At 43.3% G+C, this 25,298-nt stretch overlaps 1 protein-coding gene across 7 annotated transcripts; it reads left to right on the top strand.

Annotated features, from left to right (window-relative positions):
- Positions 1-61: 61 nt before the first annotated feature.
- Positions 62-21,906, top strand: LOC124048204 (tyrosine-protein phosphatase non-receptor type 13-like). Of its 7 annotated transcripts, none has more exons than XM_046368738.1 (30): positions 62-301; positions 2,693-2,814; positions 3,161-3,324; positions 3,620-3,865; positions 4,565-4,728; positions 4,888-5,047; positions 5,843-5,914; positions 6,031-6,205; positions 6,357-6,492; positions 6,625-6,763; positions 6,966-7,118; positions 7,573-7,758; positions 8,754-8,913; positions 9,284-9,461; positions 9,889-9,986; positions 10,224-10,307; positions 10,401-10,508; positions 11,937-12,053; positions 12,544-12,722; positions 12,967-13,068; positions 15,595-15,688; positions 15,832-15,917; positions 16,473-16,662; positions 17,022-17,239; positions 17,529-17,595; positions 18,109-18,347; positions 18,466-18,617; positions 18,707-20,564; positions 20,853-20,910; positions 21,130-21,906. In XM_046368738.1, the coding sequence occupies exons 2-26, from the start codon at positions 2,694-2,696 to the stop codon at positions 18,144-18,146; spliced, it is 3,435 nt and encodes a 1,144-aa protein (XP_046224694.1). In that variant the 5' UTR covers positions 62-301; position 2,693; the 3' UTR covers positions 18,147-18,347; positions 18,466-18,617; positions 18,707-20,564; positions 20,853-20,910; positions 21,130-21,906. The 7 variants fall into 7 exon arrangements, with proteins under 7 accessions (XP_046224694.1, XP_046224695.1, XP_046224691.1 ...); XM_046368739.1 differs by having other exon boundaries at positions 18,707-18,822; positions 21,130-21,883; XM_046368735.1 differs by having other exon boundaries at positions 18,707-20,910; positions 21,130-21,905.
- Positions 21,907-25,298: the final 3,392 nt, after the last annotated feature.

Genomic DNA, 25,298 nt, shown 5'->3' with positions numbered 1-25,298 from the left:
CTGCGTAATCCAATTGAGTTCTTATACCTGGAGTCTAAAAATAGTCAAAATTGACCGAAAACCCAGTATCGATACATCGCTACGTTTGTGTACAGAACATTATATTCAATGGAGAAAATTACTTATTTCCACGCTATCTTGTGATGGAATTATGGATAGATGAAAAGTCGCCTGATAGGCTAGAAAAAGTAGTGAATGAAGAGTACAGCCACAGGTGGAATGCCGTGTGATGCTTGAGAAGATTACATTCGATCTGGAGGTTTTCTGAAGAGGGACTTCTTCATATATTGAATGAAATTAGGTAAAGTTATGGGTTTAATTGGATATAATTGCACAAAAATATAGACCTACATCTATTCAACACAAATGTGATATTCTATGAATGTCTAAAAGTTCCGGGAACACGAATGCCGGTATGTCATCGGGAGGTAATTGTGGCCTGATCTTGTCATTAGGTATTTACAGTTTAATTACAACATATTCCATCGACAGTTTCTAGACAATAGCCTGGTAGGCATGATCTTAACCTAAAGAGTTTATTGTCAGCAATAGTTTTAGCACATCAATTTAATTATTGGGCAAGTGATTGTGATATTTTGCCAGGATAAGAGTTAGTAAACATGTTTTAAATGTAACGACAGCATTAATATAGCCAGTTATCATGACTTGATATTTAAACTATTTATATATTTTTGTACAAACTGTCCTGTTGCAAAAATAGACCTGTATTTGTTTATTTTCAGAGTAAACCAATTGAGAACGTGGTATTTAGGTAGTGGGCGTACCGTACCATCAATAAATCTCACTATATTGATGTCCTTTATACCAGCCTTCTCATCTAAGATACAGTATTGCCATTTTACTGGTACCTGCTATTGCAGCAGTAGTGCTTACTCTCTTCTGTCAGAAAACACAACCTTGCGTGAGTTACAGTTGAGTGATTGCCTACCTACTTATTTTGGGATAAAATGAATCTTCAGTTTGCCGTTGTTTATGAGAAACGCTATTTTATAGGACTACTTTGAAAGTAATGTCGTCATGAAACAAGATGGCGAATGTTTAGTCTCGGCTTGTAAATGCAGTCCTGTTCAACTGCACCCAGGTTGAAAAACAATAGGAACTACTGTGTTCCTGTAGAGCAGATACAATGGCTTTGTAGCATTTAGATCTCCCACTAAACCTGGTGTCTCCGGACAGTCTTTGTTGGCCCAGATCAACCCTTGATCAAATGCTGGTACAGAGCGTTTTAGGTATCAGCTAACTGAGTATTGGTATGAAGATTACTTATTTAATTTGAGTTTAGCTACAGTATGAATACCCATCTACCCACAGTTATCCCCGATTCAAAACACAAACAAGGCTACACAATATATTGTTTAACTGCAATGACGAACCCAGCATAATTAACTCCCTAGAGTATATCTTTTTTGGAGACGTTTCCACCTGCAGGAACCAGAGATGCTACACAATCAATTACATCGCTGACATTAATTTTATTATAGTTCTGTGTTATCATTTGATTTAGTTTATATTTTCAGTAATCAACGTAATTCAGAGTGAAATGGCATACCACCTTGTTGTTCCATTCATCACTCAGTCAGTGTACAACTCCACAACTTTGAGGTTTAATTTAAATAAAAGTAAACCAGCATCCCTCTAAAATAAGGTTTTATATGCACACAAAAACATAATACCTAATGGGTTGTTCCAACCTCCTTGCTCCAAAATACTTTTTCATGTATTACATTTAGTAATGTTTTTTTTTTTGTCCCAATTTCTTGTGGAACGACCCTAATTCTAAAATGTCATCGCTGTTTCGTGAAATCGTACACGAGGTACACTAATTGAATATGTCAGAGAACCTCAGCACTGTCACTTCTCATCTCAACGCTTCACCGTCACCTTGGTGACGAGAGGGGGGGGAATCAAAGGCACAGAGAGAGCAGAGACATTAGAGCAAATCCTTCAGGCTCTGTGAAAGCCAATTACCGGTATTTGCCAACTGAAAGCTCAGTTTGAATGTGTGAAAGCCTGGTGTGCGTGTGTGAGGAAGAGGGGGAAAGAAACAGAGGGGGGGGTGCCTTCCATTAGACCAAGCATTGGCCTTACTCATTGTACTCTAGATATTTAGCCTAATATCTCTATATTCTCAGCGAAAAGGATCAGTTTGAGATAATGATTTATGCGATAAGACAGTATGGTTGTGTGGACCCGTTTTAAAACTCAGAAATGATTCTGGAAATGATTAAGTTTCTTACATTCAACAGTTTCGCTGTAATCCAAATATCAGCTTCGCTTATTTTTTCACTTAGACTATGATGAAACATATTTTGCTCATCAAATAACAACAGATTGAATTAGTCACATGCTTTGTAAACAGCAGGTGTGGACTAACAGTGACATGTTTACTTACAGGCCTTTTCCCAACGATGCAGAGAAAAATATAATCGAGTCTATAATAGAGAAGGAAAACACGTAATAGTAAATACACAATGAGTAACGAGCACTTGGTTCTATACACAGGGTATCCGTACCTAGTCAATGTGAAGGGGTACGAGTTAATTGAGGTAGATACTGTACACATAACTAGGAACAAAGTTCGCTAGTACAGCGTTTGAACTTAAATAACAACAAATATTCCCCCCCCCTTATATAATATATGACTGTATCTACCCATGGCTGTGTCCCCCAGGATGGGCACGTTCGTGACCCTGGCAGAGGTGCTGGAGGCCCGGGGGTCACCTTTGGAGGAGGATGAGGTGTGGCGTCTGCTTTTGGGCACCGCCGAGGCCTTAGCGGACATCTCCCACAAAGGTACCTGGGCACATTTATATCCCATTGCTGACCCATGAAAATACCCACTGGCAGTTGCTAAAAGGATCTTTAGGTCTTAAAGGGATTGCTCATGGCCCATTAAACATTTGTCCGATGTTTGCAGACCTCAAAAGTGGTCTAATATCCCATGACATCTGTTGTTACATGCCTCTTTATGCATTAGAAGAAATAGGCCTCAAACCCGAAATGAATGGGAAAGATAGGCACCACCTTATCATATCGTGCTCTACTTCTAACGTCTGACCAACGTACCTTTTTGGAGTGAGTTATTCCTATAACCATGCAGACATGCAAGTTAATAGTATGTCTTTTGTCTTGTTGTCAGGTCCTGGTAACATGTGCAGTGTACTGAGCCCCGGCTCTATGTTACTGTCAGCCAGTGGGAACCTTGCTTTTAAAAGCTGTGCCCGGTCTGGGGACTTGGGCTCCTTCACTGCTCCAGAGGTACAGGATGGACACGCTGCCTCCAACAGGACAGCCTCAGAAAAGGTAATCAATAAATCCTGCTCTTAGAGTAATCATCATAATAATAGATGTAATGAAAAGCGCTATATAAAATACAAGTAGAATCTCGAAGTCGGTTAAAAAAAAAATACAAATTTAAAAAAATAATAATGTAATTGTATATCACTACTAGCGTAGTTCCAGATCTGTCTGTGCTGTCTGGGAAACTCCTATGGTTATTGGCATGACATCTCACCACTGTTTTGGTTCTTGACTTTTGGTTTTACATGAATTCCTCTGGAAGGATTTTACTCATTTTTGTGTGTTGTTTTTTTTTCAGATGGTTGTATATTCCCTAGGAATGACCCTCTACTGGTCCGTTGATTATCAAGTACCTCAAAACCAGCCCATTCAGCTGAGTGGCAAACTGAACAACCTGTTGCTGAGCATGTGTGAGGACACGGTCCAGAGACGAGCGGATCTCGCGACTGTGCTGGAGACCTGTGACCAACACATCAAGACTGCTCAACTGCCCCCACCAGAGAAGCTCATCAAACAGCTAGTAGAAGATGTGTTTAGGGACTCTGTGAGTTCACCCACATTCCCTTTGGTTTATGAAATGCACCTCTAGTCAGTATAGGTATCACTGTACCTACCTGGCTGTTGTGTATGCAAATCCCTGGTCTACAGGTACACATGTGGCAGTCATACGTGAGTCATTATCTTTTCATTTTGTCCCTTTTGTTATCGATACGCTGAAATTGAGATCGGTCTTGCCCAGTTTGGTATAGGGCGGCGCACAATTGGCCCAGCATCGTCCGGGTTTGGCCGGTGTAGGCCGTCATTGTAAATAATCATTTGTTCTTAACTGACTTGCCTAGTTAAATAAAGGTTCCGTTGAAGCAGCGGTGGGGGAGACATGAAGTCATTAACTTGAGCTTTTAGCTCTGTATGTCTTGGTTTTCGATTAGGGTAATACCACAGTACCCTGCTGATTTACATTTACATTTAAGTCATTTAGCAGACGCTCTTATCCAGAGCGACGTACACTAAAGCATGCCAGGGGTTACCCTACACTCCATGTGACATCCAGCACGATGACATTATAAGGTCAAAGTTCCTAGAAATACGTTGGCATCCATATTGTGACACTACAGACTCTTGGCTGGCTAAACCTCTATCTCGGCGGCGATCTTAAGCTGGGTTTGTGACATACGGTTATTTTTAAGGATAGGTCAGTGCAACTTTTCTAATTCAGTAGCTGCAATTTTATTTGGTTTTCTAGGTCAATCATGTGTCTATGGCTGAGAATGGTCCTCAACTCACTGACCGGAGTCAGATGGTCAGGGAGAGGATTCACAGTTTCTCGGGAAGTGCCTCGTACCATAACTCTACCTGGGCGCTGAGAAACAGAAGCGACTCAACATTCCAAGTCGAGCTCAGCAGAGGGTAAGAACCTAGCTGGCGCCTTTCAAACAACAAAGGCTCATTTTGACCATAATACACAAAGTATCAGCTTTACAAATGTGTTTTTTTTAAGGGATAGTTCACCAAACAGTCTGTGGACAATAAATTAAAGAATCCATGTATTCTTTTTTTTTCTTACAGAATTGCCCAGGGGTTACGTCACAGAGAGAGTTACTGCAGCTATCAATTCCGTAACCCCTGTATCCCTTACCTGGATGGCTTTCGCCGTGGCAGCATCAGACCTATACCATATGTGTATCTGAACGAGTCCACTGTCAGTCTTAATGAAAAGAAAGCCAAGGTATGATATCATAGAGAGTCATGTGACATTTTGGGTTGAAATACCAGAAGATATAGTGTGTATATATATATGTATATGTATTTATATGCATGCAATTGTGGATTCGGCTATTTCAGCCACACCTGTTACTGACAGGTGTATAAAATCGAGCACACCGCCATGCAATCTCCATAGACAAACATTGGCAGTAGAATAGCCCGTACTGAAGAGCTCAGTGACTTTCAACGTGGCACCATCATAGGATGCCACCTTTCCAACAAGTCAGTTTGTTTCAGTCAAATTTCTGCCCTGCTAGAGCTGCCCCGGTCATCTCTAAGTGCTATTATTGTGAAGTGGAAACGTCTAGGAGCAACAGTTTGGGGAAACGTCTTGTGGCAACAGTTTGGGGAAAGTCGTTTCCTGTTTCAGCATGACAATGCCCCTGTGCACAAAGCAAGGTCCATACAGAAATGTTGGACCTTGAAATGTTTGTTGAGATTGGTGTGGAAGAACTTTACTGTTCTGTACAGAGCCCTGGCCTCAACCCCATCGCACACTGTATGCGAGCAAGGCCTAATCGCCCATCAGTGCCCGACCTCGCTAATGCTTTTGTGACTGAATGGAAGCAAGTCCCCACAGCAATGTTCCAACATCTAGTGGAAAGCCTTCCCAGTGGAGGCTGTTATAGCAGCAATGGGGGGACCAACTCCATATTAATGCCCATGATTTTGGAATGAGATGTTCGACGAGCAGGTGTCCACATACTTTTTGTCACATAGTGTAGTTCTTAACGTTTCCCTCTTTTTTTATGTGCAGGATGTGGGTCCAGAGTTTTTTCGAATGTTAGATGAGCCACTGGTTGTCTTGGAGCTGCCCGGATCCATTGTTGTAATTATGACTTTTCATCATCAAGAACTCCATCATCAAATGCTTTTTTTTACATCATCCCAACTATCACCAGCCTGTCTATCTATTAATCACTATCTTTCTGTCTGCCAATCCAGTCAAAGAAAGGGAAGTCTCATTCCACTATGAGGGAGCTGAGTGTGGTCATGCCAAACGGACAGAGCATCCTGGTCAAGTGTGACGTCAAGTCAGAAGGAGGGGAAGTCTTTGATATGATTGTTGCCCACTTCAACCTGGTTGAACACTTCTACTTTGGCCTTGCTTACATTGATGGTAATTGACCAGGTTCACTAGTGTTTTTGTTTTGAATGGCTCTTGTCTGCTACCTGCTGATTTGTTGCTGTTTAAGTACAGTTCTGAAAAAGTCTTTACATGGTGGATGTGTTAAACATGTGACTCTTTTTCATCTTGTCTCGGTTTTTAGATAATGAGTTTTTCTTCCTGGACAATGACACAAAGATATCCAAGGTTGCCCCCCATAGTTGGAAGAAAGTGCCTACGTCCACGTTTGTCCTTTTCTTCAGGGTCAAATTCTTTGTCCACGACATCGCTCTACTTTTGTAAGTACAGTACAACACATCCTCCTATGCTCACACTGTGTCGTATTGAAGGACGACCTATAGAATCCATAGAGGTCAGGCAACATGGTCCACCGATTTCTCTATGTAAGCATATTGTGGGTTTTTTGGCAGGCACAAGCTGACTCGTCACCAGTACTACCTACAGCTGAGGAAAGATATACTGGAGGACAGGTTGTCCTGCCATGAAGAGACAGGCCTATATCTGGGTGCCTTGGCTCTCCAAGCAGAGTATGGAGACTGCATGCCTGAGGTGTTTGCTACTTTTTATTTTAGTTATATGGTCATGAAGTATCTTTGATATGCTGTATCGCACAATTGTCACATGATTGGTCAAGGTCTAGGCGGATTGATCTGCATACTTAAGTATCAATTGCCTTGTTAGTATTTTGTAATATTAGCTCTGGAAATGTTATAGTTGAGTGATGACTAACTTTGTCTGATCTTTTCTAAAGGTTTATGGGAGGAACTACTATCGACCAGACCAGTACATTGCCAAGAGCGTCATGGAGAAAAGAGCCCTGTCTTACCTAAAGGAGGAGTTGCTACGGTTACATGCCATCAACTCCACGATGAGTACCGACGAGTCCGAGCTTGAGTTCCTCAAGGTAACATGAACCAATGAAAACGCTTCATAGAGTTCTATGTTTTATATGGTTATATTCATGTTATTAGTGTCATACTCAGTGGACTGATATTTGAATCATTACACTAAAAGGCTGTGGCACCTGCACAGTGGATTAATGGTGAACATATGGTAATATAGTATATTACATAAATGTTTGGCTTGTATTCTTAGCCCGTGTGGTAAACTTGCACATCGGCAGTTCCCGGTTTCCACTAGATTCCACAGCCACAAAGTCAAAATATCATAAAAAATCGTGAAAACAAAATTAGCTTCTTGGTCTTAAGGTTAGGTTAGGGTGGGGCATAATGTTAGGAGTGTAGTTAGGGTTAAAATAAAATGTAATGAAGAGAAATTGTAGAAATAGGCGTGGTTTATGACTTTGTGGCTGTGGAAGCTAGTGACGACCTAGTTCTAACATCTAACTTCCTTCCCAGGCCACCCAGCAGCTTCCTGAGTACGGTGTTCTGTTCTACCGCGTGGGGCGCGAGAAGAAGCCAGTCATCGGAGAGCTGATCCTCGGAGTGTGTGCCAGAGGAGTCATAGTGTATGAGGTTAAAGATAGCTCTCGCTCCACGAGTCAGACATTCCACTGGTGGGAAACAAGCAGTATCTCCTCCTCTGTGAGTATTATGCCTTAGATAATGCATAACTCAGTTTTTTAAAGTGGCACTCCAATCTCCTTTTCATCTCAAAAAAGAAAATCAGGTGTTAATCCTGATTTACTTAACAAAAGGCACATCTCAATAGGTGGTCCAGGTATCCTCATGACATGGCACAAGTGGGGGAGCCTTTCCTTTCTTTTTTCCCCCCTCTTTTATTAAAATATATTATTTTACTCCCTTTTTCTCCCCAATTTCGTGATATCCAATTGGTAGTTAGTCTTGTCCCGTTGCTGCAACTCCAGTACGGACTTGGGAGAAGCGAAGGTCGAGAGCCATGCGTCCTCCGAAACACGACCCTGCCAAGCCACACTTGTTCTTGACACACTGCTCGCTTAACCCGGAAGCCAGCCGCACCAATGCGTCGGAGGAAACACTGGCGACCGTATTAGTGTGCATGCGCCCGGCTTGCCACAGGAGTCGCTAGAGCGCGATGGGACAAGGACATCCCGGCAAAGAAACAAGGAAACCACTCCCCTAACCCGGACGAAGCTGGGCCAGTTGTGGGCCGCTTCATGGGTCTCCCGGTCGTGGCCGGCTACGACACAGCCTGGGATCGAACCCCCCTGGCCTTTACCCTTTTGTTCTCTATTGCTTCTCTATTGTTCTTCAAGCAAGGAGGGAGGCCGATGACATAACGGATTTCCCTCAGACCGACTCCTTGAAGTTTGCAGTTGTGTTTAAAATGCACTATTATGCTCAATGTATTTTTTTTAACCCTTTTTAGTGTGTGTATTTACTGTATTTATACATGGGATATTAGTTTTCAACAGTAAAAGTATTTTCTTTTTTTATTCCCGGAGATTCATTTTAATAAAGGAAACTGAGGAATATTGAAAGTGAATATAGTTGACTATAAAGTGTTTGTTTAGTCAGTGAATTTTGTAGCTGTTGTTTTGATGGATTGTTATGTCTGTAAATACCTTCACCCCACCTCGCTCTCTGTCCCACCACAGTGCCGGAAATTTGTCATCGAGAGCAGAGGGAGCGCCAGAAAGCACACCTTTGTCACTGAGAGATCCAAGATGGCCACGTACCTGTGCAACCTCTGCTCTGCCCAGCACAAGTTTCACAATGAGATGAACTCTCGCCAGCTCGGACACAGTCTGGCCTCAGGTCAGAACATTTTATGATGACATCATAACTGGTAAAGTCACATGGTCAAGAAAAAACTCCTGGCCCAAACCATAACCACTTCTACATTCCTGTAAATAGTGTCCCAGTGACAGCTTGTTCTGATTCTATACAGTTTGTGTCCTGTTCTTGGTGAATCTTTTTTTGCCAGACCCTTCAGCCATATACAGTATATAGCTAATAAGCTATATATCTCGCTAATGTACCACCTGGGCTTATTGATAGGCCAAACAGAGAAACTTCTGGATCATTGGATTATAGCACAGTTATTGGATCTACATCTATCTTGATTTCATTATAGCCACCTTTGACCAACCTTGATTTGAACGAAAGAGCCCTTTTTTCTTTCCAGAGGACAACATAGCGCAATATGCGGCAGTGTGTCAGGCACAGAACAGGAACTCTGAGACCGTACTGACAGACAGCGGTCTGACCACACCGCAGGACGGCTCCATGACCAAACTGTGTGATGACATCGCCGCCAAGATCGAGGCGCGGATCAAACAGCACCGTGTCCTCCACGAGCAGGGGTAGGAGTGATGGAGAGCATACCCGCTGGGCACAGGCGCCAGTTCAACATCTATTTTTGAATTACATTTGGTTGACTTGTCAACTAACGTGACTTCAACGTGAAATCAACAAATGTCACCATGTCACTGGATTTAGGTTAAAATTTGGGTGAAGAAAATGACTAAATCCCCTTATGTTGATGACATTATGCAAATTCACTTGGTTTCCCACGTTGATTTAACGTCATCACATTGAATTATTTTGTTGAAACGACATGGAAACAACGTTGATTCAACCAGTTTGTGCCCAGTGGGTAAAGTATCCTTCCCTGTATTATCTCTGTCCGTATACACTACTGTACATTCCTTTGCATTTAATTTCTTGCACGTTGTAAGTATTTCTATTTCCCTGCATGTTGTAAGTAATTTCTCCCTGTATAATTTTCAGCAGAAGGAGGCCATTGCCTGGGAACCTGTCTCCAGCCCTGTCTCGTGGGTCTGGGAAGTGTGGGTCAGAGGTCAACCCCATGTCCTCAGCAGGCAGAGGTATGGATAGATGATCAGCTCCTAAGAAAATTAACCTCTTAACACTGGGTAATCAGGTACAGGATCAAGTGTTCACATTCTGTAAGCGTTCCAAATCCGGGCACCGTGCGGAAGACTTCCTCGCAACCGTTGTAGTAGCCTGTCAGTATCATCCAGAGAGATGGCATACGGGTTTCTTATGAGGTGCTGCGGTCAATGTACAGTAATGCGTTATTGCTGCGGTATTTCTGTCAACAGATGTTTTTGCCCAAATGAAGAGAGTCATACCAGAGAGAGAAGTCATTTGTGTGTGCTTAAAGAAAGACCCGAAGCTCGGCGTCGGTGAGTTCATCGCTTACAACATTTAGTCATATATCCATTAAAGGATATGTTGTAGAATAGAACTAAAATGGAAAAGTACTTTTATCTATTCAGGTGTTGTGATAGTTGGAGAAGACACGGTGGGGAAGTATGACCTGGGTGTCTTCATAGCATCCATCGTGCGGGGAGGACCAGCGGATAAAGATGGTCGCATCAGACCAGGTAGGTGACTAGGTTTTATTTCTGGGCTTGTCTTCACAAACCAGATTTGCCAGTTCTTGCTGTGAGATGTTACCCCACTCTTCCAACAAGGTACCTGCAAGTTCCCAGATATATCTGGGGGGGAATGGCCCTAGCCCTCACCCTCCGATCCAACAGGTCCCAGGCGTGCTCAATGGGATTGAGTTCTGGGCTCTTCGCTGGCCATGGCAGAACACTGACATTCCTGTCTTGCAGGAAATCACACCCAGAACGAGCAGTATGACTCGTGGCATTGTCATGCTGGAGGCTCATGTCAGGATGAGCCTGCAGGAAGGGTACCACATGAGGGAGGAGGATGTCTTCCCTGTGACGCACATTGCCAGCAATGACAGCAAGCTCATTCCAATGATGCTGTGACACACCACCCCAGACCATGACAGACCCTCCACCTCCAAATCGATCCCGCTCCAGAGTACAGGCCTCATTGTAACGCTCATTCCTTTGACGCTAAATGCGAATCCGACCATCACCCCTGGCGAGACAAGACCGCGACTCGTCAGTGAAGAGTACTTTTTGCCAGTCCTGTCTGGTTCAGCAACGATGGGTTTGCCCATAGGTGACGTTGTTGCCTGTGATGTCTGATGAGGACCTGCCTTACAACAGGCCTATAAGCCCTCAGTCCAGCCTCTCTCAGCCTATTGCGGACAGTCTGAGCAATGATGGAGGGATTGTGCGTTCCGGGTGTAACTCGGGCAGTTGTTGTTGCCATCCTGTACCTGTCCCACAGGTGTGATGTTCGGATGTACCGATCCTGTGCAGGTGTTGTTGCACGTGGTCTGCCACTGCAAGGACGATCAGCTGTCCGTCCTGTCTCTCTGTAGGGCTGTCTTAGGTGTCTCACAGTACGGACATTGCAATTTGTTGCCCTGGCCACATCTGCAGTCCTCATGCCTCCTTGCAGCATGCCTAAGGCACATTCACACAGATGAGCAGGGACCCTGAGCATCTTTCTTTTGGTGTTTTTCAGAGTCAGTAGAAAGGCCTCTTTAGTGTCCTAAGTTTTCATAACTGTGACCTTAATTGCCTACCGTCTGTAAGCTGTTAGTGTCTTAACTACCGTTCCACAGGTGCATGTTCATTAATTGTTTACGGTTCATTGAACAAGGATGGGAAACAGTGTTTAAACCCTTTACAATGAAGATCTGTGAAGGTATTTGGATTTTTACAAATTATTTTTGAAAGACAGTGTCCTGAAAAGGCGACGCTTATTTTTTTGCTGAGTTTAGATGCAACTCCCAGTCTATTTTCGTATCCCCTATTTCTACGGTCTTTACAAATCTGAAGGAATTGGATAGGGGCTAAGGGTAACTGTTGATTCTGGACCAGGACTAGGTGGATACCAACAAAATGATTATTTATATGAAATGTTGTGGTGATGTTCTCCCTCAGGTGGGCGTCTGATCTCTCTGAACCACACCAGTCTGGAGGGCATGACCTTCAGTGAGGCTGCAGAGGTCATGCAGAACAGCCCACAGGAGGTCACACTCATTGTGACCCAGCCCAAAGGTACTGGAAGTGCGTATATACAGTACCAGAGAATGCCAAGAGTATGCAAAGCTGTCAAGGCAAAGGGTGGCTACTTTGAAGATTCTGAAATATATCAAATAATTTGATTTGTTTACACTTTTTGTTTGTTTACTACATGATTCCATATGTGTTATTTCATAGTTGTGATGTCTTCACTATTATTCTACAAAATAGTAAAAATAAAGAAAAACCCTGGAATGAGTTGGTGTGTCCAAACTTTTGACAGGTACTATATATCTCTGCTCTGTTCAGGCTCATTTACTTTCCGTAATAAACTATATATTTTAAGTCGACTGGCTTTTCAGCTTGATGTTTTAGTTAGAGCTCCAAATGGGAATGTCCTTTTCCTCCTCTCTGGATCATCACTACATACATGGCCAGGCTTTCGTTATTAGTTCATAATTCCACATTTAAACTTTTATTACAATGTGGATATTTTTGTTGTGTTTTTGTTGATGTTTCTTTACAGTTTCCTCGACACCCAACAACGTGAGATCTCCGCTATTGAAGAACTACGAGTCCCAGACCACTTTGAGGACTAACGTGCACTCTGGGGAGGACGACCTGGATGAGATCGTGTCTGTCATGTTGACCCCAAAGACTGGCAGTAGATTGCAACTCCCTGATGTACGCATCCTCAACGCTCAGGTAACCAATGGCTACTGACCATCATCTCCTCCATGTTAAGGACAATACTCTACATGTGCTAAGATTGGGGAACAATTGTATTCATTTTGTACACAAACAAGACAACAAACATTAGCAATCAACTCTACTTAATGTCAATTAAATCAACAAATAGAAACAAATACAATGCAATTGTGCCTTTGTTGTGAATTGTATCATCCATCTTAATCTCATCATGAACTCTTATTCCCTATCCATTATCCAGGACTGCCGCTCCAGGTCTCCTTCCACAGACTGCTTCAGGGGTGGTGAGATCTCTGTGGAGCTGAAGAAGAAAGCTGGAGCAGGTTTAGGGATCAGTATCGCTGTAAGTTAACTATTTCATGTCTAACTCCCTAGGACAGCGCTATAAATGACTGTTATACACATGATATAACCTCACACTCTGGCCAGAGAGAACATTTCCCACCCAATACCCCAAGAGAGGGCCAGACAAGCTCCCATTTTTTCCCTCAACATCTGATCTGAGATCAGTGATCTCACACCATTGTACAGAAGGGGTTTATTTTACATTACATTACATTACATTTAAGTCATTTAGCAGACGCTCTTATCCAGAGCGACTTACTGGTCAGTGGTACTATAGGGAGATGGACCTACTGTACTTAAGTCTGGGATGGACAAATTAGTCTAGTCAGGAAGTCAGCTGCTTCTGTGTCTCTGGGTAGTAATCCTTTAGACCGCTGGGGTTAATCACCTTGGAGAGGGAGGAGCTGGAGCTGGACCCACTAGAGCCTGCAGCTTGGAGCCTGCCTGCTTACTGGACAGTACAGTAGGCTACGAGAGAGAGAGAGAGAGAGCGCAAGCGGGTGAGAGGGAGGGAGGGAGGGAAGAAGAGGGAGCAAGGGAGCGAAAGATCGAGCGAGGCAGAGGGAAAGGGAGCAGTAAACAGCCTTCCGAGACGTCATTAAAATGCCTGCTAATTCTCATTAGGCCTGACTGGGATTCGGATGATGTGAAGGTGGATCAGGGATGAAAGCATCCCACACCACACTCCTGGTGTATCTGTTGGCAGACATTCTATTTGTTTACCCCCTATGTGTGAGAGACAGAGCGATAGATTGTAAGATCGTATAAACATACTATATTCCTTTTAATCTTGATACATCCCTCTCACCTAGCAGCCTGAGGGCTCTATTTTCGGCTGGCGTGAAGCCTGCGCAATTGTCAAACGCACGCCCTATTAAAACCGGCTCTCTTCTGTTTTCAAACCGTAGGGCGAGGATTGGTCATTTACATGTCTTATATGAGCTTGCTTGCGCAGAGGTGGGCGGGGTGTGTCCTTAAAAACGTGACCCAAAGTGCCAATTTCAGGCAGCGCTGGTGGGGATATTTAAGACCAACCAAAGCTGATCTTACCGGTAACGCAGTTGGTTTTGGCATGGATTTGGACAGTGGAATTGGACACGGCTTATCCAGCCGTGACACCCACTGCCAAAATGCAAATGGGACAAGAGAGATGTGCTTTTAGTGCCCGTAAACCTCCCATTTAGTTTAATCTGATTGAAAAACCAATCATAACCTCCCCTCCTCTCAATGAAGACCATTTTTTCTTTTGTCCTGCCTAATGCATTTGCCAAGTAGGAAAGACGATTATAAAGGGTTTGACTCGCGAGACCACATACAGTCATTCCTAAATCACCAAAGCGTTATTAAAATGTTTTTTATTTGTTTCTGTGTGGGGTTAGGGTTAGTTTGTACGTTATTTTAACCTGCTCTTTTTTTGTTGCTTAAATAACCCTCCCTGTATCCTACTGTATCTGCCCATCATGGAACTAGACATGAGATGATCTGTTCACACTCGTATTTCGAAACATTTAACTTATTTTCCTGTAACAATTGCTTGTTTTCCCATTTCATTTTTTTATAAAAGCCCTTTAAGCTACACTTACCCTACTCGAACAAAAACTGGTTCAACAGCAATGTGTCTGCTGCCTTCTTGATCCTGGCAATGCATTAGTCAATTATCCATAAAAGGGTTCTAAGTGGTCTACTTGTGAGGCTTTTGCAGTATTCACCATTCACATAACCCAACCTGCCGTGCATACTTTATTTCAAACTCCATTTTCAAAGAGCGCCGCTTGTCATTTAAGGCCCTATCAACGGTGTCTGGCTTATTGAGAACGTGCTCCAACACGTGTAATACAATTTACGGTAGCCTGGGATGTTTTATTTCAGGGGAAAGTGCACCGCGTAAAGGCCTATACTCGTTAAATCCAATTGCAACAATATTGACTGTCAACGCTCCGAACATATTGAGCAAACATTGCATTTATTATTACTAATTAATTTAATAAACTGTATCGATCCACAATGAACCGGGAAGAGAATATTCCGTGCCCCCAGCCCGAATTACTGTTGATGACAACTCAAAGACCTTCAATAACCTACAGAACATGAGGCAACGGCATGCAGTATTAACCCATGAAACACGTCGATTGGCCAGTGATTGACCAAGTCACACCTATAATTTATTTATTCATCAAAACCCTGTCCTTTTGCGGCGCCGCCAGCTATTGCGCTCATAATTCCCGCAGTGAAAATAGCACAAATATTCCCGACACACCCCTAAAACTGTAGCTCTACTGCCAGAGCTAAGATTTACCATGGCGTTCGGTTTGTTAAAGTAGAGCCCAGAGAGTAGGGACTTATTATATTAGCATGAAAATAATATGGGAAATTAACCCTTTATGGTACATTGTCATATTAAGCCACTTCAACAATTAGTCAGACATGCAAATGTTATTGATGGTGTACAGTATATTGATAAACTTACATTTCAACCGAGACTGTCATGTTGTTGGATAATAACCTTGTGTTTCTGATTTGTCAGGGTGGTGTGAACACAGGCCTGCGTCATGGAGGTATCTACATCAAAAGCCTAGTCTGTGGAGGGGCTGCTGAGCAAGATGGCCGCATTCAGTCAGGTACAGTATAATGCTGAACAAGCGCTACTCTGTTACAGTGAAGCACCTGGAATAATAATGACATTTAGAAGAACATTATACTGGATTATTGCTGCACAAATTGAATTTAGATGAGTGAGATTTTGTGTGCTTGCATCTAACAGGTGACAGACTGCTGAAAGTTGATGGAATCAGGTTTCAAGGGTTCACATATCAGCAGGCTGTGGAATGTCTGGCAAAAACAGGAAAGGTAAAGGAACATCAATATCTCAGCTGCAACACCAGGGCAAGGCAACACCAGGGCAAGGCAACACCAGGGCAAGGCAACACCAGGGCAAGGCAACACCATCATCGTTTTGCCTCTGCGTTGGCCGTTAACCGAACTGTGTACAAAACTGAGTGCAAACAAACACTGACATGTTAACATGTGTTCTGATTATGTGCTGTTTATCTTGTGCAATGTGAATATACCTGTGTATATACAGTACACTCTTAGAACAAAAGGCGCTATCTAGAACAAAAGGGTTCTTTGGCTGATCTCATAAGAGAACCCTTTGAAGAACCCTTTTTGGTTCCAGGTGGAACCCTTTTGTGTTCCATCTAGAACTATTTCCACAGATGGTTCTCCTGGACCCTAAAAGGGTTTTAACAGGAATCAAAAAATGGTTCTCCTATGGGGACAGCCGGAGAACCGTTTTGGAAGCCTTTTTTCAAAGAGAGTAGTTTAAAACTAGTTTCTGAAAGGTACAGACTAATGAGAAGCATTAACTGTTGTTTGTCTTTATGTAACCGTTTCCTGTCCAAGGTGGTGACCCTGGTCCTGGAGAGGGAGAACATGAACAGCCTGCCCTGGGTGTCTCTGAGCCCAGACACAGGGTGCCACCTCTCCCCTCAGAGTTCCCACCGGGACATCACCCAAAAGAGGAACAACAGTTGCCCTGCCGTCATCACCCCCTTCTTGGTCAAGCCCAAGGACTACAGCTTTGTGTCTGACGGTAAGGGATAGTATATCATCGACAAGGGAACTTTAGTTTAAGGGGAACACTGGCGCTTCGAGGGACTGAGCTCAGAAGCATTGTCCCTGACTGAAGAAGGGATTAGAAATCAGTCAGACGAACAAGAGAAATCTGTTTAAACAAACTGACAAAAAATGACCAGCAGATGGTGTGAAAAAAAGCACGCACACCCACTGACAGGAAACTAAACCATCGTATCAGTATAGTGTGAGTGAATACAGTAGGTCTATTAGGCTTTTGTGAGAGAGAGTGCTACCTTTGACAGCTACCCAGTCTGGATCCACGGTCCAAGCCTCCCAAGGTGAACTCTAACACACTTCAATCCCCTAACCCTACAGGGAACACTTTGGAGGTGACCTTGAATAAGAGGCTGAATGGCTTGGGCTTCAGCTTCCTGGTCCCTGAGCTCGAGCCCTCGAAAGGAGACTCGGGCAGTGGTCTTGTCCGGATCAAGAAGCTTTTCCCTGGCCAGCCAGCGGAGGAGAGTGGGCGGATCCAGGAGGGAGACGTCATCCTGGCAGTCAATGGAGAACCGCTGAAGGGATTGTCCTACCAGGTAAATATAGACGCAGACTGGTGTGACGTAATACGATTGTTCAACCGTAGCTCCAGGTGGGAGTTGGCATGCTGTATATGGGGGTGGGTGGGAACGTTGGAAGACGGAGATATTGTGGAAATTGTAGTGTGAGAGATAGGGTTTTTGTTTCACTCAGTGTGATTGATCTGTTCAATATTTCTGTATCACCACTCATTTATCTTATAGGCTTATAAGGCTTACTATACATTATTATGGCCATTTATCAGTCCATAATTGTGGATGTGACGGTTGTCTCTCTGGCATGTAGAGGGTGGTCGCGCTGCTGAGAGGCTCTCCTCCTGAAGTCCGGTTGTCTCTGTGCCGTCCTGCTCCAGGTAAACACGTCTACACATCCGGATGCAGGTTGATGTTTATTGCCATGAGTCTTGTCCTGGAGGAAGAACAGAGCGATTTTCTCTTTGATAGGCAAGCTGCAAAGTAGAAATTTGTTTTATTCATGAAAATTAAGACTAGCTTTTTTTTGTTGTCTTAATTTAAGGTTCGGGTTAGGCATTAGAGTTAACAGTGTGGTTAAGGTTAGGGTTAGGCATTAGGTTAACAGTGTGGTTAGGTTTCAAATCAGATTTTATGACTTTGTGGCTGTGCCTCCAGAACAACATCCATGATGAAAAACACTAACCTGCAATTCGGACAGGGCAGACAACATAATCCAATTTACAGTTTTTCCTTTCACAAAGTAATGTCAGCATAGCTTTAATTCATTTAAATGTTACCTTTTTGTAAGACACATTTTCATCATTCACACCTAAAGAAGTTGTCTTTTTATGCAGAGGCTAACATCAAACTGCATGTATTTCTCATTCCTTCCCATTTTGATATCTTCCAAGGAATTCTGCCTCCCATTGAAACGTTGTTTGGCACCTGAGTGATGTCACACCACAGTACGCGAGCACCAATGGGAGTTCAGGAATATACTTCCTGAAAGACAGAGAGGAGATCTTGGAGGAGCAGGACAGGGGAAGATCTGTCCAGATGAAAGAGTAGGACCGGGGGAGATGCCTGGCCCTCCCTACCTTGTAGCAGAGCACTGGGCCTGACCTCACGGATTACAGAACCCACCTGTATGGTGGGTGGATGGGCAGTACCAGCACTGCAAGACATATCACAAGATACCTCATAATGTCAGATTCAGTTTAAAGACTGCAAAAATGTCACCTGAATATTTATGAAATGATTATTTTCAGCATCTCTGCGTTCTATGAGTCAGAGGGGTTGGATGAGTCGCCCCGCAGACAAGAACCAACTGTGTCATGTTGCAACAGCCAGGAGGCACTGCTGAGGTCAACTCGTGTGAGGTGAAGAAAATGCCAAACGATGGAAATCTCTTGCTACTTAGGTAAATAATAGTTAGTTTAAAGTCTTGTGACATTAATGTTTGAAATATATATATTCGGATCAAGGCAATGACCTTTTCTCTTTTCCAAGATTCTGTTGAACACCAGAAGAGGTGAAAGTTGGTTGGACTGGGGGCGTGGGGGTTCTACAGTGTGAACCCTTGACGATAAGGAGAGAACTATTAAACAAGCTCAGTTGGTTTGAAGGTGAGGGGGACTGTATGGTGAGGGGTTCTGTGAACTGTGTGCTTTTCCCTGAATACGGATGTGGTTTAAGTTCTGGCACAGAAAGACAAGACGGTATACAAACAGAAAAGGTGTATGGTTGAGGTACTATGGTCACATAGGGAGGCCTGATATAGGAGCAGGACTTAACCACCGTGCTGCTTTAATAACCTGGTAATAGGCTGATAGTCACCCGTGCGTCACAAAGTGACGTCATTTTGAATATTGAGTAGCTCCCGGTGTGTTTATACTAGAGACTTACCGTTTCTTGTAGTGGCTGCAGCTCAATCCCCTCTTTCCGCCGATATAAGGTTTGCACTTATTCCATAACATGGGTCTTGTGAAAGCTGCCTTTATTAATTATTTTTTTTACACATGAGAGGATCCAGACAAGAAAATCCCTTTTTTTCTATTTAATTGGAAATCAAACTCAAATCTTACTGGAGGCAATACCATCAGAATCTCACCCCAGATCACCTCCCATGAAGGGCATAAAGCATGCACTATGGTCAAGTTCATATAGTATGCAATGTAGGCCAAGTCACCAAAAGTGCAAACATTTAGTATGCGGGAAAAGGGTACAGCCTGACGGTCTTTGTAAAGCAATGCGTTTCCTTCTCCATATGCATTACCTTGTGTGCATCCTCCACATGCGCCTTCGATCTCTCACTCGTTTGCAATAGGAATGGGAAATGGGAAAATAAGTTTAACGTTTCTTCACCTGTCTGTGTCTTATTTCACAAAATAAACTTGATAACTTGAAAGCTCTGATTGCTAGGGTCGTTTTAAGGTGTCAGTCTGGACAATCTGTTTACCCATTTTGTGACTCACTACCAAAACCAGATGTGACTGGTTTCAAATGGCCAAGAGAGGTCATGTACTCTCTTACTCCTGTCTAGTGGACAAACTGGGAATCAGGCAGGAGATATATTCACATAACTGGGTAGGCAGAGGCTTCTGCTTTCTCCTCATATGGATGTCATTTTTGTAATATGAAACATTATTCCTGTATGATGAAAAAAGTTAAAGAAACCCTGTATATTTCAGGGTTCTGTAATGTTTCTGACACATTTAACAGATACCCTCAGTTCTTACCTTTTTCTAACAACATGAATAATTTGTTTGTAAGATTTATTGTTTTGAAACCGAAATGGTATTATTCTTTACGAGGGTAGTATACAATAATATGCATCGTTTACAAAATGCCACTAGAGGGAGCCAGAGTTGAACAGGTTTTAAATACACCTCACTGTTATGTAGGGTTGGTTGTTCAGCAACAAAACCGACGGGTGCTCAACTAAGGGGAAAAACAGACTGGGTTGGCTTAGATCGTTGATAAAATTGTAAACTATATTTTATTTAAAACATAAATAAAATTGCACAATGAGCACTTGTTTTCTCAAATACATTTTTACAGTTGTTGGTTAGCTAGCTGGCAATCTTTTTTTGCCGTAGTAGCATAAACGTGACATCAGTCAAAACACCTCAAAACAAGACATGGTATCAAGAACAAGTTCAAAACGAGCTGAAACTAGGAACTTACAATTCACCACCTGGCAGTTTCTTGTCATTGTTGACAAGAATCTGAAACTGTCTATCTGGCCATCCAGAACCATAACAACACACGGCCTTCTGCCCCCTTTGAAGTGGTCACATCGTTTTCGTTACGTTGCCAGCCAACCAGTCTATATATCCCCCTGGCGGTGTTCATGAGTAGAGATCAGGTAAGCCAGTTAAGGTGTGACCTGGGGTTAGTTAGGTGAAGTACTTTGGCCAATATCCACTGATACAGGGATCACATCTATTTAAGGTCGAACAGAACAGAGCTCTTACAGAGTGATCTCAGGCTTTCGCTGCCTGCTCGTGCAGCTATCAATTCACACATACGCTGTTAAAACATACTATCCCAGATTTGAACTAATATTTACATAATGCCCAGGGCTACATGGCCTGCCCTCTACCTTTTACATTACATGTATTATTAATTTATTATTCAACTGTGTATATTATAGCCTGGAGGGGGATCTCGGACAGATTGCACCACTAATGCAGTGCCTAATCAAAGAAAAGGTAAGCAAATGAAACAAATTATTTGAGCCATAAAGGTATTGTCCACTGGGAGGCAGCATAGGGCTAAAAACGATTCACTACCCTCTGTTGCTGTCCCTATCTCATCTCTCCTTTGCCTCAAACCTAGGTTGGATGGGGAAAGTCTTACCAAAGATGTCTCACTAAGAAGTCGTTTTGCTAGATTTTTGGTTTGTTATTGATCTTTTCCTCTCTTTACAGACGGAGCTACAGAACGCCATATGGTGCAGCGTGGTGACAGCCCCTGAAACACATGAAATGAACGTTACGTCTGACTGTTGATACACTCATACGTTCATCTTTGAAATAACTCCTACCTCTGTTTAGTCTAAACATCTGCAGGATCCCACTGATTCTGACATGGTCCTTAGAGCCACACTGCATGATGGGTACTGAGTGGCAAAGGCCTAAATTAGTAGCAGTTCAACCATGTGGATGTCTAGCTCTGACAAAGGCACAACAAACATAAGATTCTGGTCTTGTTTCTGAATTCTACTGTATTAAAGACCTCTTCTAGACATCATCTGTGTGTGTGTGTGTGTGTGTGTGTGTGTGTGTGTGTGTGTGTGTGTGTGTGTGTGTGTGTGTGTGTGTGTGTGTGTGTGTGTGTGTGTGTGTGTGTGTGTGGCGATGACATTCTCACCTTTACTGTTAAGGTAAGGCTACAAGTTCTACCAACTAAATCTAATCTAGCACTCTGGTACCCTGTAGACCATGGTCCATGTTGTATTCTACATGAGTCAAGTGTAATGGAGTCCATTGCCCATGTTGTGAAGGGCTGCTGTTCATACAAGGATTTGTACATTGCTAGACATGACCGCACATTGACTCTGTACCGGTACCCCCTGTATACAGCCCCGCTATTGTTATTTACTGCTGCTCTTTAATCATTTGTTACTCTTATCTCTTTTTTTTGTGGTATTTTCTTAAATCTGCATTGTTGGTTAAGGGCTTATAAGTAAGCATTTCACTGTAAGGTATTTCACCTGTTGTATTCAGCGCTTGTGACAAATAAAATTTCATTTGATTTGTTGACCAGATAGCCAGCGAGGTGAGACGAGTAGAATTATTGTGTAAGGGGAAGCTGGTTTGATGTTGATGTGTGCCAAATATGCCTGATACAGTTTTTCTTTGAGGGAGGTGCTCGTAAGTGGGCTGCTCATGTGACGGCTACATGGAGCAGGCCTTTGCAGAGACGCTGTTTAAATACCAGCCCCACGTGGCACACTTGGACAGCCTCAGGCGTAGGTGCAAGCTGGTGGTGCTGATATTCGGCAGTCTCGGCCATGTATACAGCAAGATGGCCCCCTTGCTCGTATTCCCTCTAGGGGGATACACACCGTTCAGTCTACTCTGGAGGTCGAAGCCAGTCTGAAAGGGGGACTGGTGGTTGGTAAAGAACATTATACATCACCTTGGAGCCACTGGATTTCCAAACACAACATGTAGATGCTAAACTCATTAATGTACCTCCCTGCGTGTTAACTTACAAAACACACACACACACAATCTGGAGGCCACGCACTGCAAGCCTGTGTACATAGCTCTTTTGGGGTTCTGGATAGGGGGGGATAGAGATGAACCCCGCTCTCCCCGACCAGGAACTCTTCAACTCCCCTCGTAAATAAGGGTTACTGTATTTCGGGGGAAACCCACCATTGGTTGATCAATATGGTTCCCATTTGGGCTCGTGTTCCCTCGTTTCTCCCCCATTCCCCTCGTTCTCTCTTTCTTTCTCATTGTTTCTCACTCGCAGTTTCTGTCTCAAGTCGAGGTAACCTGGGACATTGGTGTTCTCCGCACTCTTCCCACTGAGCCAGAGGAGAAGGCAATCAGTGGGTTTGGGATCTTCTCTGTGGTTCGATGAATCCTCCACAATGTCTTCCATTGTGGTCACATTCTCCACAGCCCCTGCCAGCGAAAGGCCGTTTTAATAGTGAGTGCTGCATGGTCATAAAAAAAGAAGTAGGATTCCAAGGAGGTTTGGTGAATTACAGCAGGAAAGTCATTTGGGACACAGGGTTCTGAACGTGACTCCCCCCGAGATCATGGAAATCAAAATCTGACTCAGTCCGTTTCACTGTGGGTGGCTCCGGGGTTGCAGACCTGACTTTATAACACTGTATATATATATATATATATATATATATATATATATATATATATATATATATATATATATATATATGAGAGAGAGAGAGTGCCAACCTTGCTGCTCCTCCAGAATAACAGAAAAAACCCAGCCAGACGAATGGACATGGTGTCGAAGTCTGGCAGCTCTAAAAGCTCCCTCTATTATGAGAGATTTTGAAAGATTCACTTTTTCCACAGCTCTGGCGCACAATCCTGCCATCCGTCCATGATTGTGTGTGTTCTGCTTGTGTCTTTGATGTGCTTCTCACACAGCTATTTCCCCAATTAAAGTGACTGTGCTAATGTGTTAAGTGGCAAGCTACGATTGAAGGGGGACACTTATTTTTGAGAAGGCTTCAAATTCATCACCTGCTGATGAGGCCAAAAGGCATGGAAAAAGCCACCGCCTCCGAGAAGGTGAGTAAGAAAATCACAAATGTTGAGATGTAATTTGAGTGGAAAAAGGCACCCTAATTGTGATTATAGCCTGACCACATACTTCATATTGACAATTGAAACAGTGCTAATTGTACATCATGAGTGGTAGCCGGCCAACTTGTAAGGTTTCTGGCTCATTCCAGCTTTGAGGGGGGATGAGGAAAAACACAAGGATAAAGATAATTGAGGTCACTGTCAATTAAAGAATGTTTAAAAAGGACCAGTGAAAGTGTGTCAAGTACAATACGTTCAACGGGTTGCAGGATGAATAGGGGGGAAGAGGAAAAATAGAGAAGGAACTATACAGGCTGGGCCTGGTGTCCAATGTTGACATGGTTCTCCGTGTGAGGTCCCTGTGATGACCGCACATTAACACACAGGAGAGCCTTTCAATACATCCCGTAACGGAAATCCACAGCACAAGTCTCTCCACTTTAGGAAACAAAAACAAAGTCAGGGTGTTATGTGCACAGCAGACCCCGTTTTTTGGTATTGTGTAGGACGTGGTTGGCTGGGGGATGGGGTTGGCTTCTGGGGAGAGAGGAGGGCGACAGTTTTGAATGATGTATTCAGGGTTTTGCGCTGCACTTACTTTGAGGTGAAAGACTTTTGCCCACAGAGGGGTTACATTCTTTTCAACTTGGTGATGAGTTTTCAAGCTTATAGTCATACTCCATACAGTCGTTTTGACTTTCTCCTTCTACCACAGATCCCACGTCAGTCTTGCCTTTGGCTAAATAATACTAAATGTCTTAGAAAAAACTAGGTGTACAGTATCCAAAATACTTCACAGATCCCATTTTCACTCACCTCTTCCTGAGGGGAAACATCTGCAGAATGGATCAAAGGACCTTAGGGAACTGGAGGTTATTCCCCAAACACTGCAGTTGCTGCAGGTGAAGCCAAAAACCTGAAATATGGGCCTCAGTCAGGGTGAAACTGCTGCCATTACCTGAAACAGCCATTGGGATATGGAGAAAGGGCTTGAAGTAGAGGTTTACCTTTACCACAGATCTAGGATCAGATTACACTAATCTAACTTTAAGCGTTAATTTAATATTATACCTGATCCTGTGTCAGTGGTAAAGGGCATCTTCTATCTCCTCCAGTGATGCGTACCTCCTGTTAACTCAAACTCGACAAAAGTGCACATTCAGTGTTTAGTTGGGCCTCTTTCCATCCCTCTCCCCATTCTACTTTTCTAGGGCCTCACTAAAGCCTATTTTCCACAGTCACAAGTTCACAATCATGGAGTTAAACTCCGATGTTAGAGTTGAGTGTTGATTCTCGCCTTGACACAGGATGCCTAGTACAGTAGAGCATTGCATGGGGACTTTAAAATACTGGGTTAATGGGGCGAACTTCCAGTTATATAAAACACGCTCCATTGCTGCCATATGGTGTGTGTCCTCACAGACCAGTCCAGGATTATATGAGAAACTGTGCAAAGGAAATGAATCAAGGTGGCTGTTATCATTTTACAGTATGGAGAGAAAGAGGTGGGGAGAGAGAGCGAACACAAATCATTTCAACATAATGACAATTCAGGGTTCAGTCAGATCAGTGAAATAGCACTCTGCAATGAGGATGCCATGACACTTTCATTCACGGGCACCCTCGCAGGCAGCATAGCACAACCAAAAAATATATTATCCCCAGGCAGGCCTCAGCTGGTCATTTCCATCCGCCATCCACTGCTTGTGCTCTCTTCCACCATACCCTCTAGGCTCTATACCATCGCTGCAGGGTATTACCACCCAGGGTCGTGGCCAAAGTAAACAGACTAATCGTGGGCCTCC

The sequence above is a fragment of the Oncorhynchus gorbuscha genome, linkage group LG11 (assembly GCF_021184085.1).
Source record: "Oncorhynchus gorbuscha isolate QuinsamMale2020 ecotype Even-year linkage group LG11, OgorEven_v1.0, whole genome shotgun sequence".
In the NCBI taxonomy this organism is placed as follows: domain Eukaryota; kingdom Metazoa; phylum Chordata; class Actinopteri; order Salmoniformes; family Salmonidae; genus Oncorhynchus; species Oncorhynchus gorbuscha.
This window is presented reverse-complemented; position numbering and strand designations above follow the sequence as displayed.

What these genes read in the sequence shown, in the direction of transcription:
- LOC124048204 (XM_046368738.1), top strand. Translation starts at nt 2,694, where the DNA reads ATGGGCACGTTCGTGACCCTGGCAGAGGTGCTGGAGGCCCGGGGGTCA. An exon ending in AGCGGACATCTCCCACAAAG is followed by an intron (nt 2,815 to 3,160) that starts GTACCTGGGCAC and finishes TCTTGTTGTCAG; the next exon opens with GTCCTGGTAACATGTGCAGT. An exon ending in AAGATGTGTTTAGGGACTCT is followed by an intron (nt 3,866 to 4,564) that starts GTGAGTTCACCC and finishes TTGGTTTTCTAG; the next exon opens with GTCAATCATGTGTCTATGGC.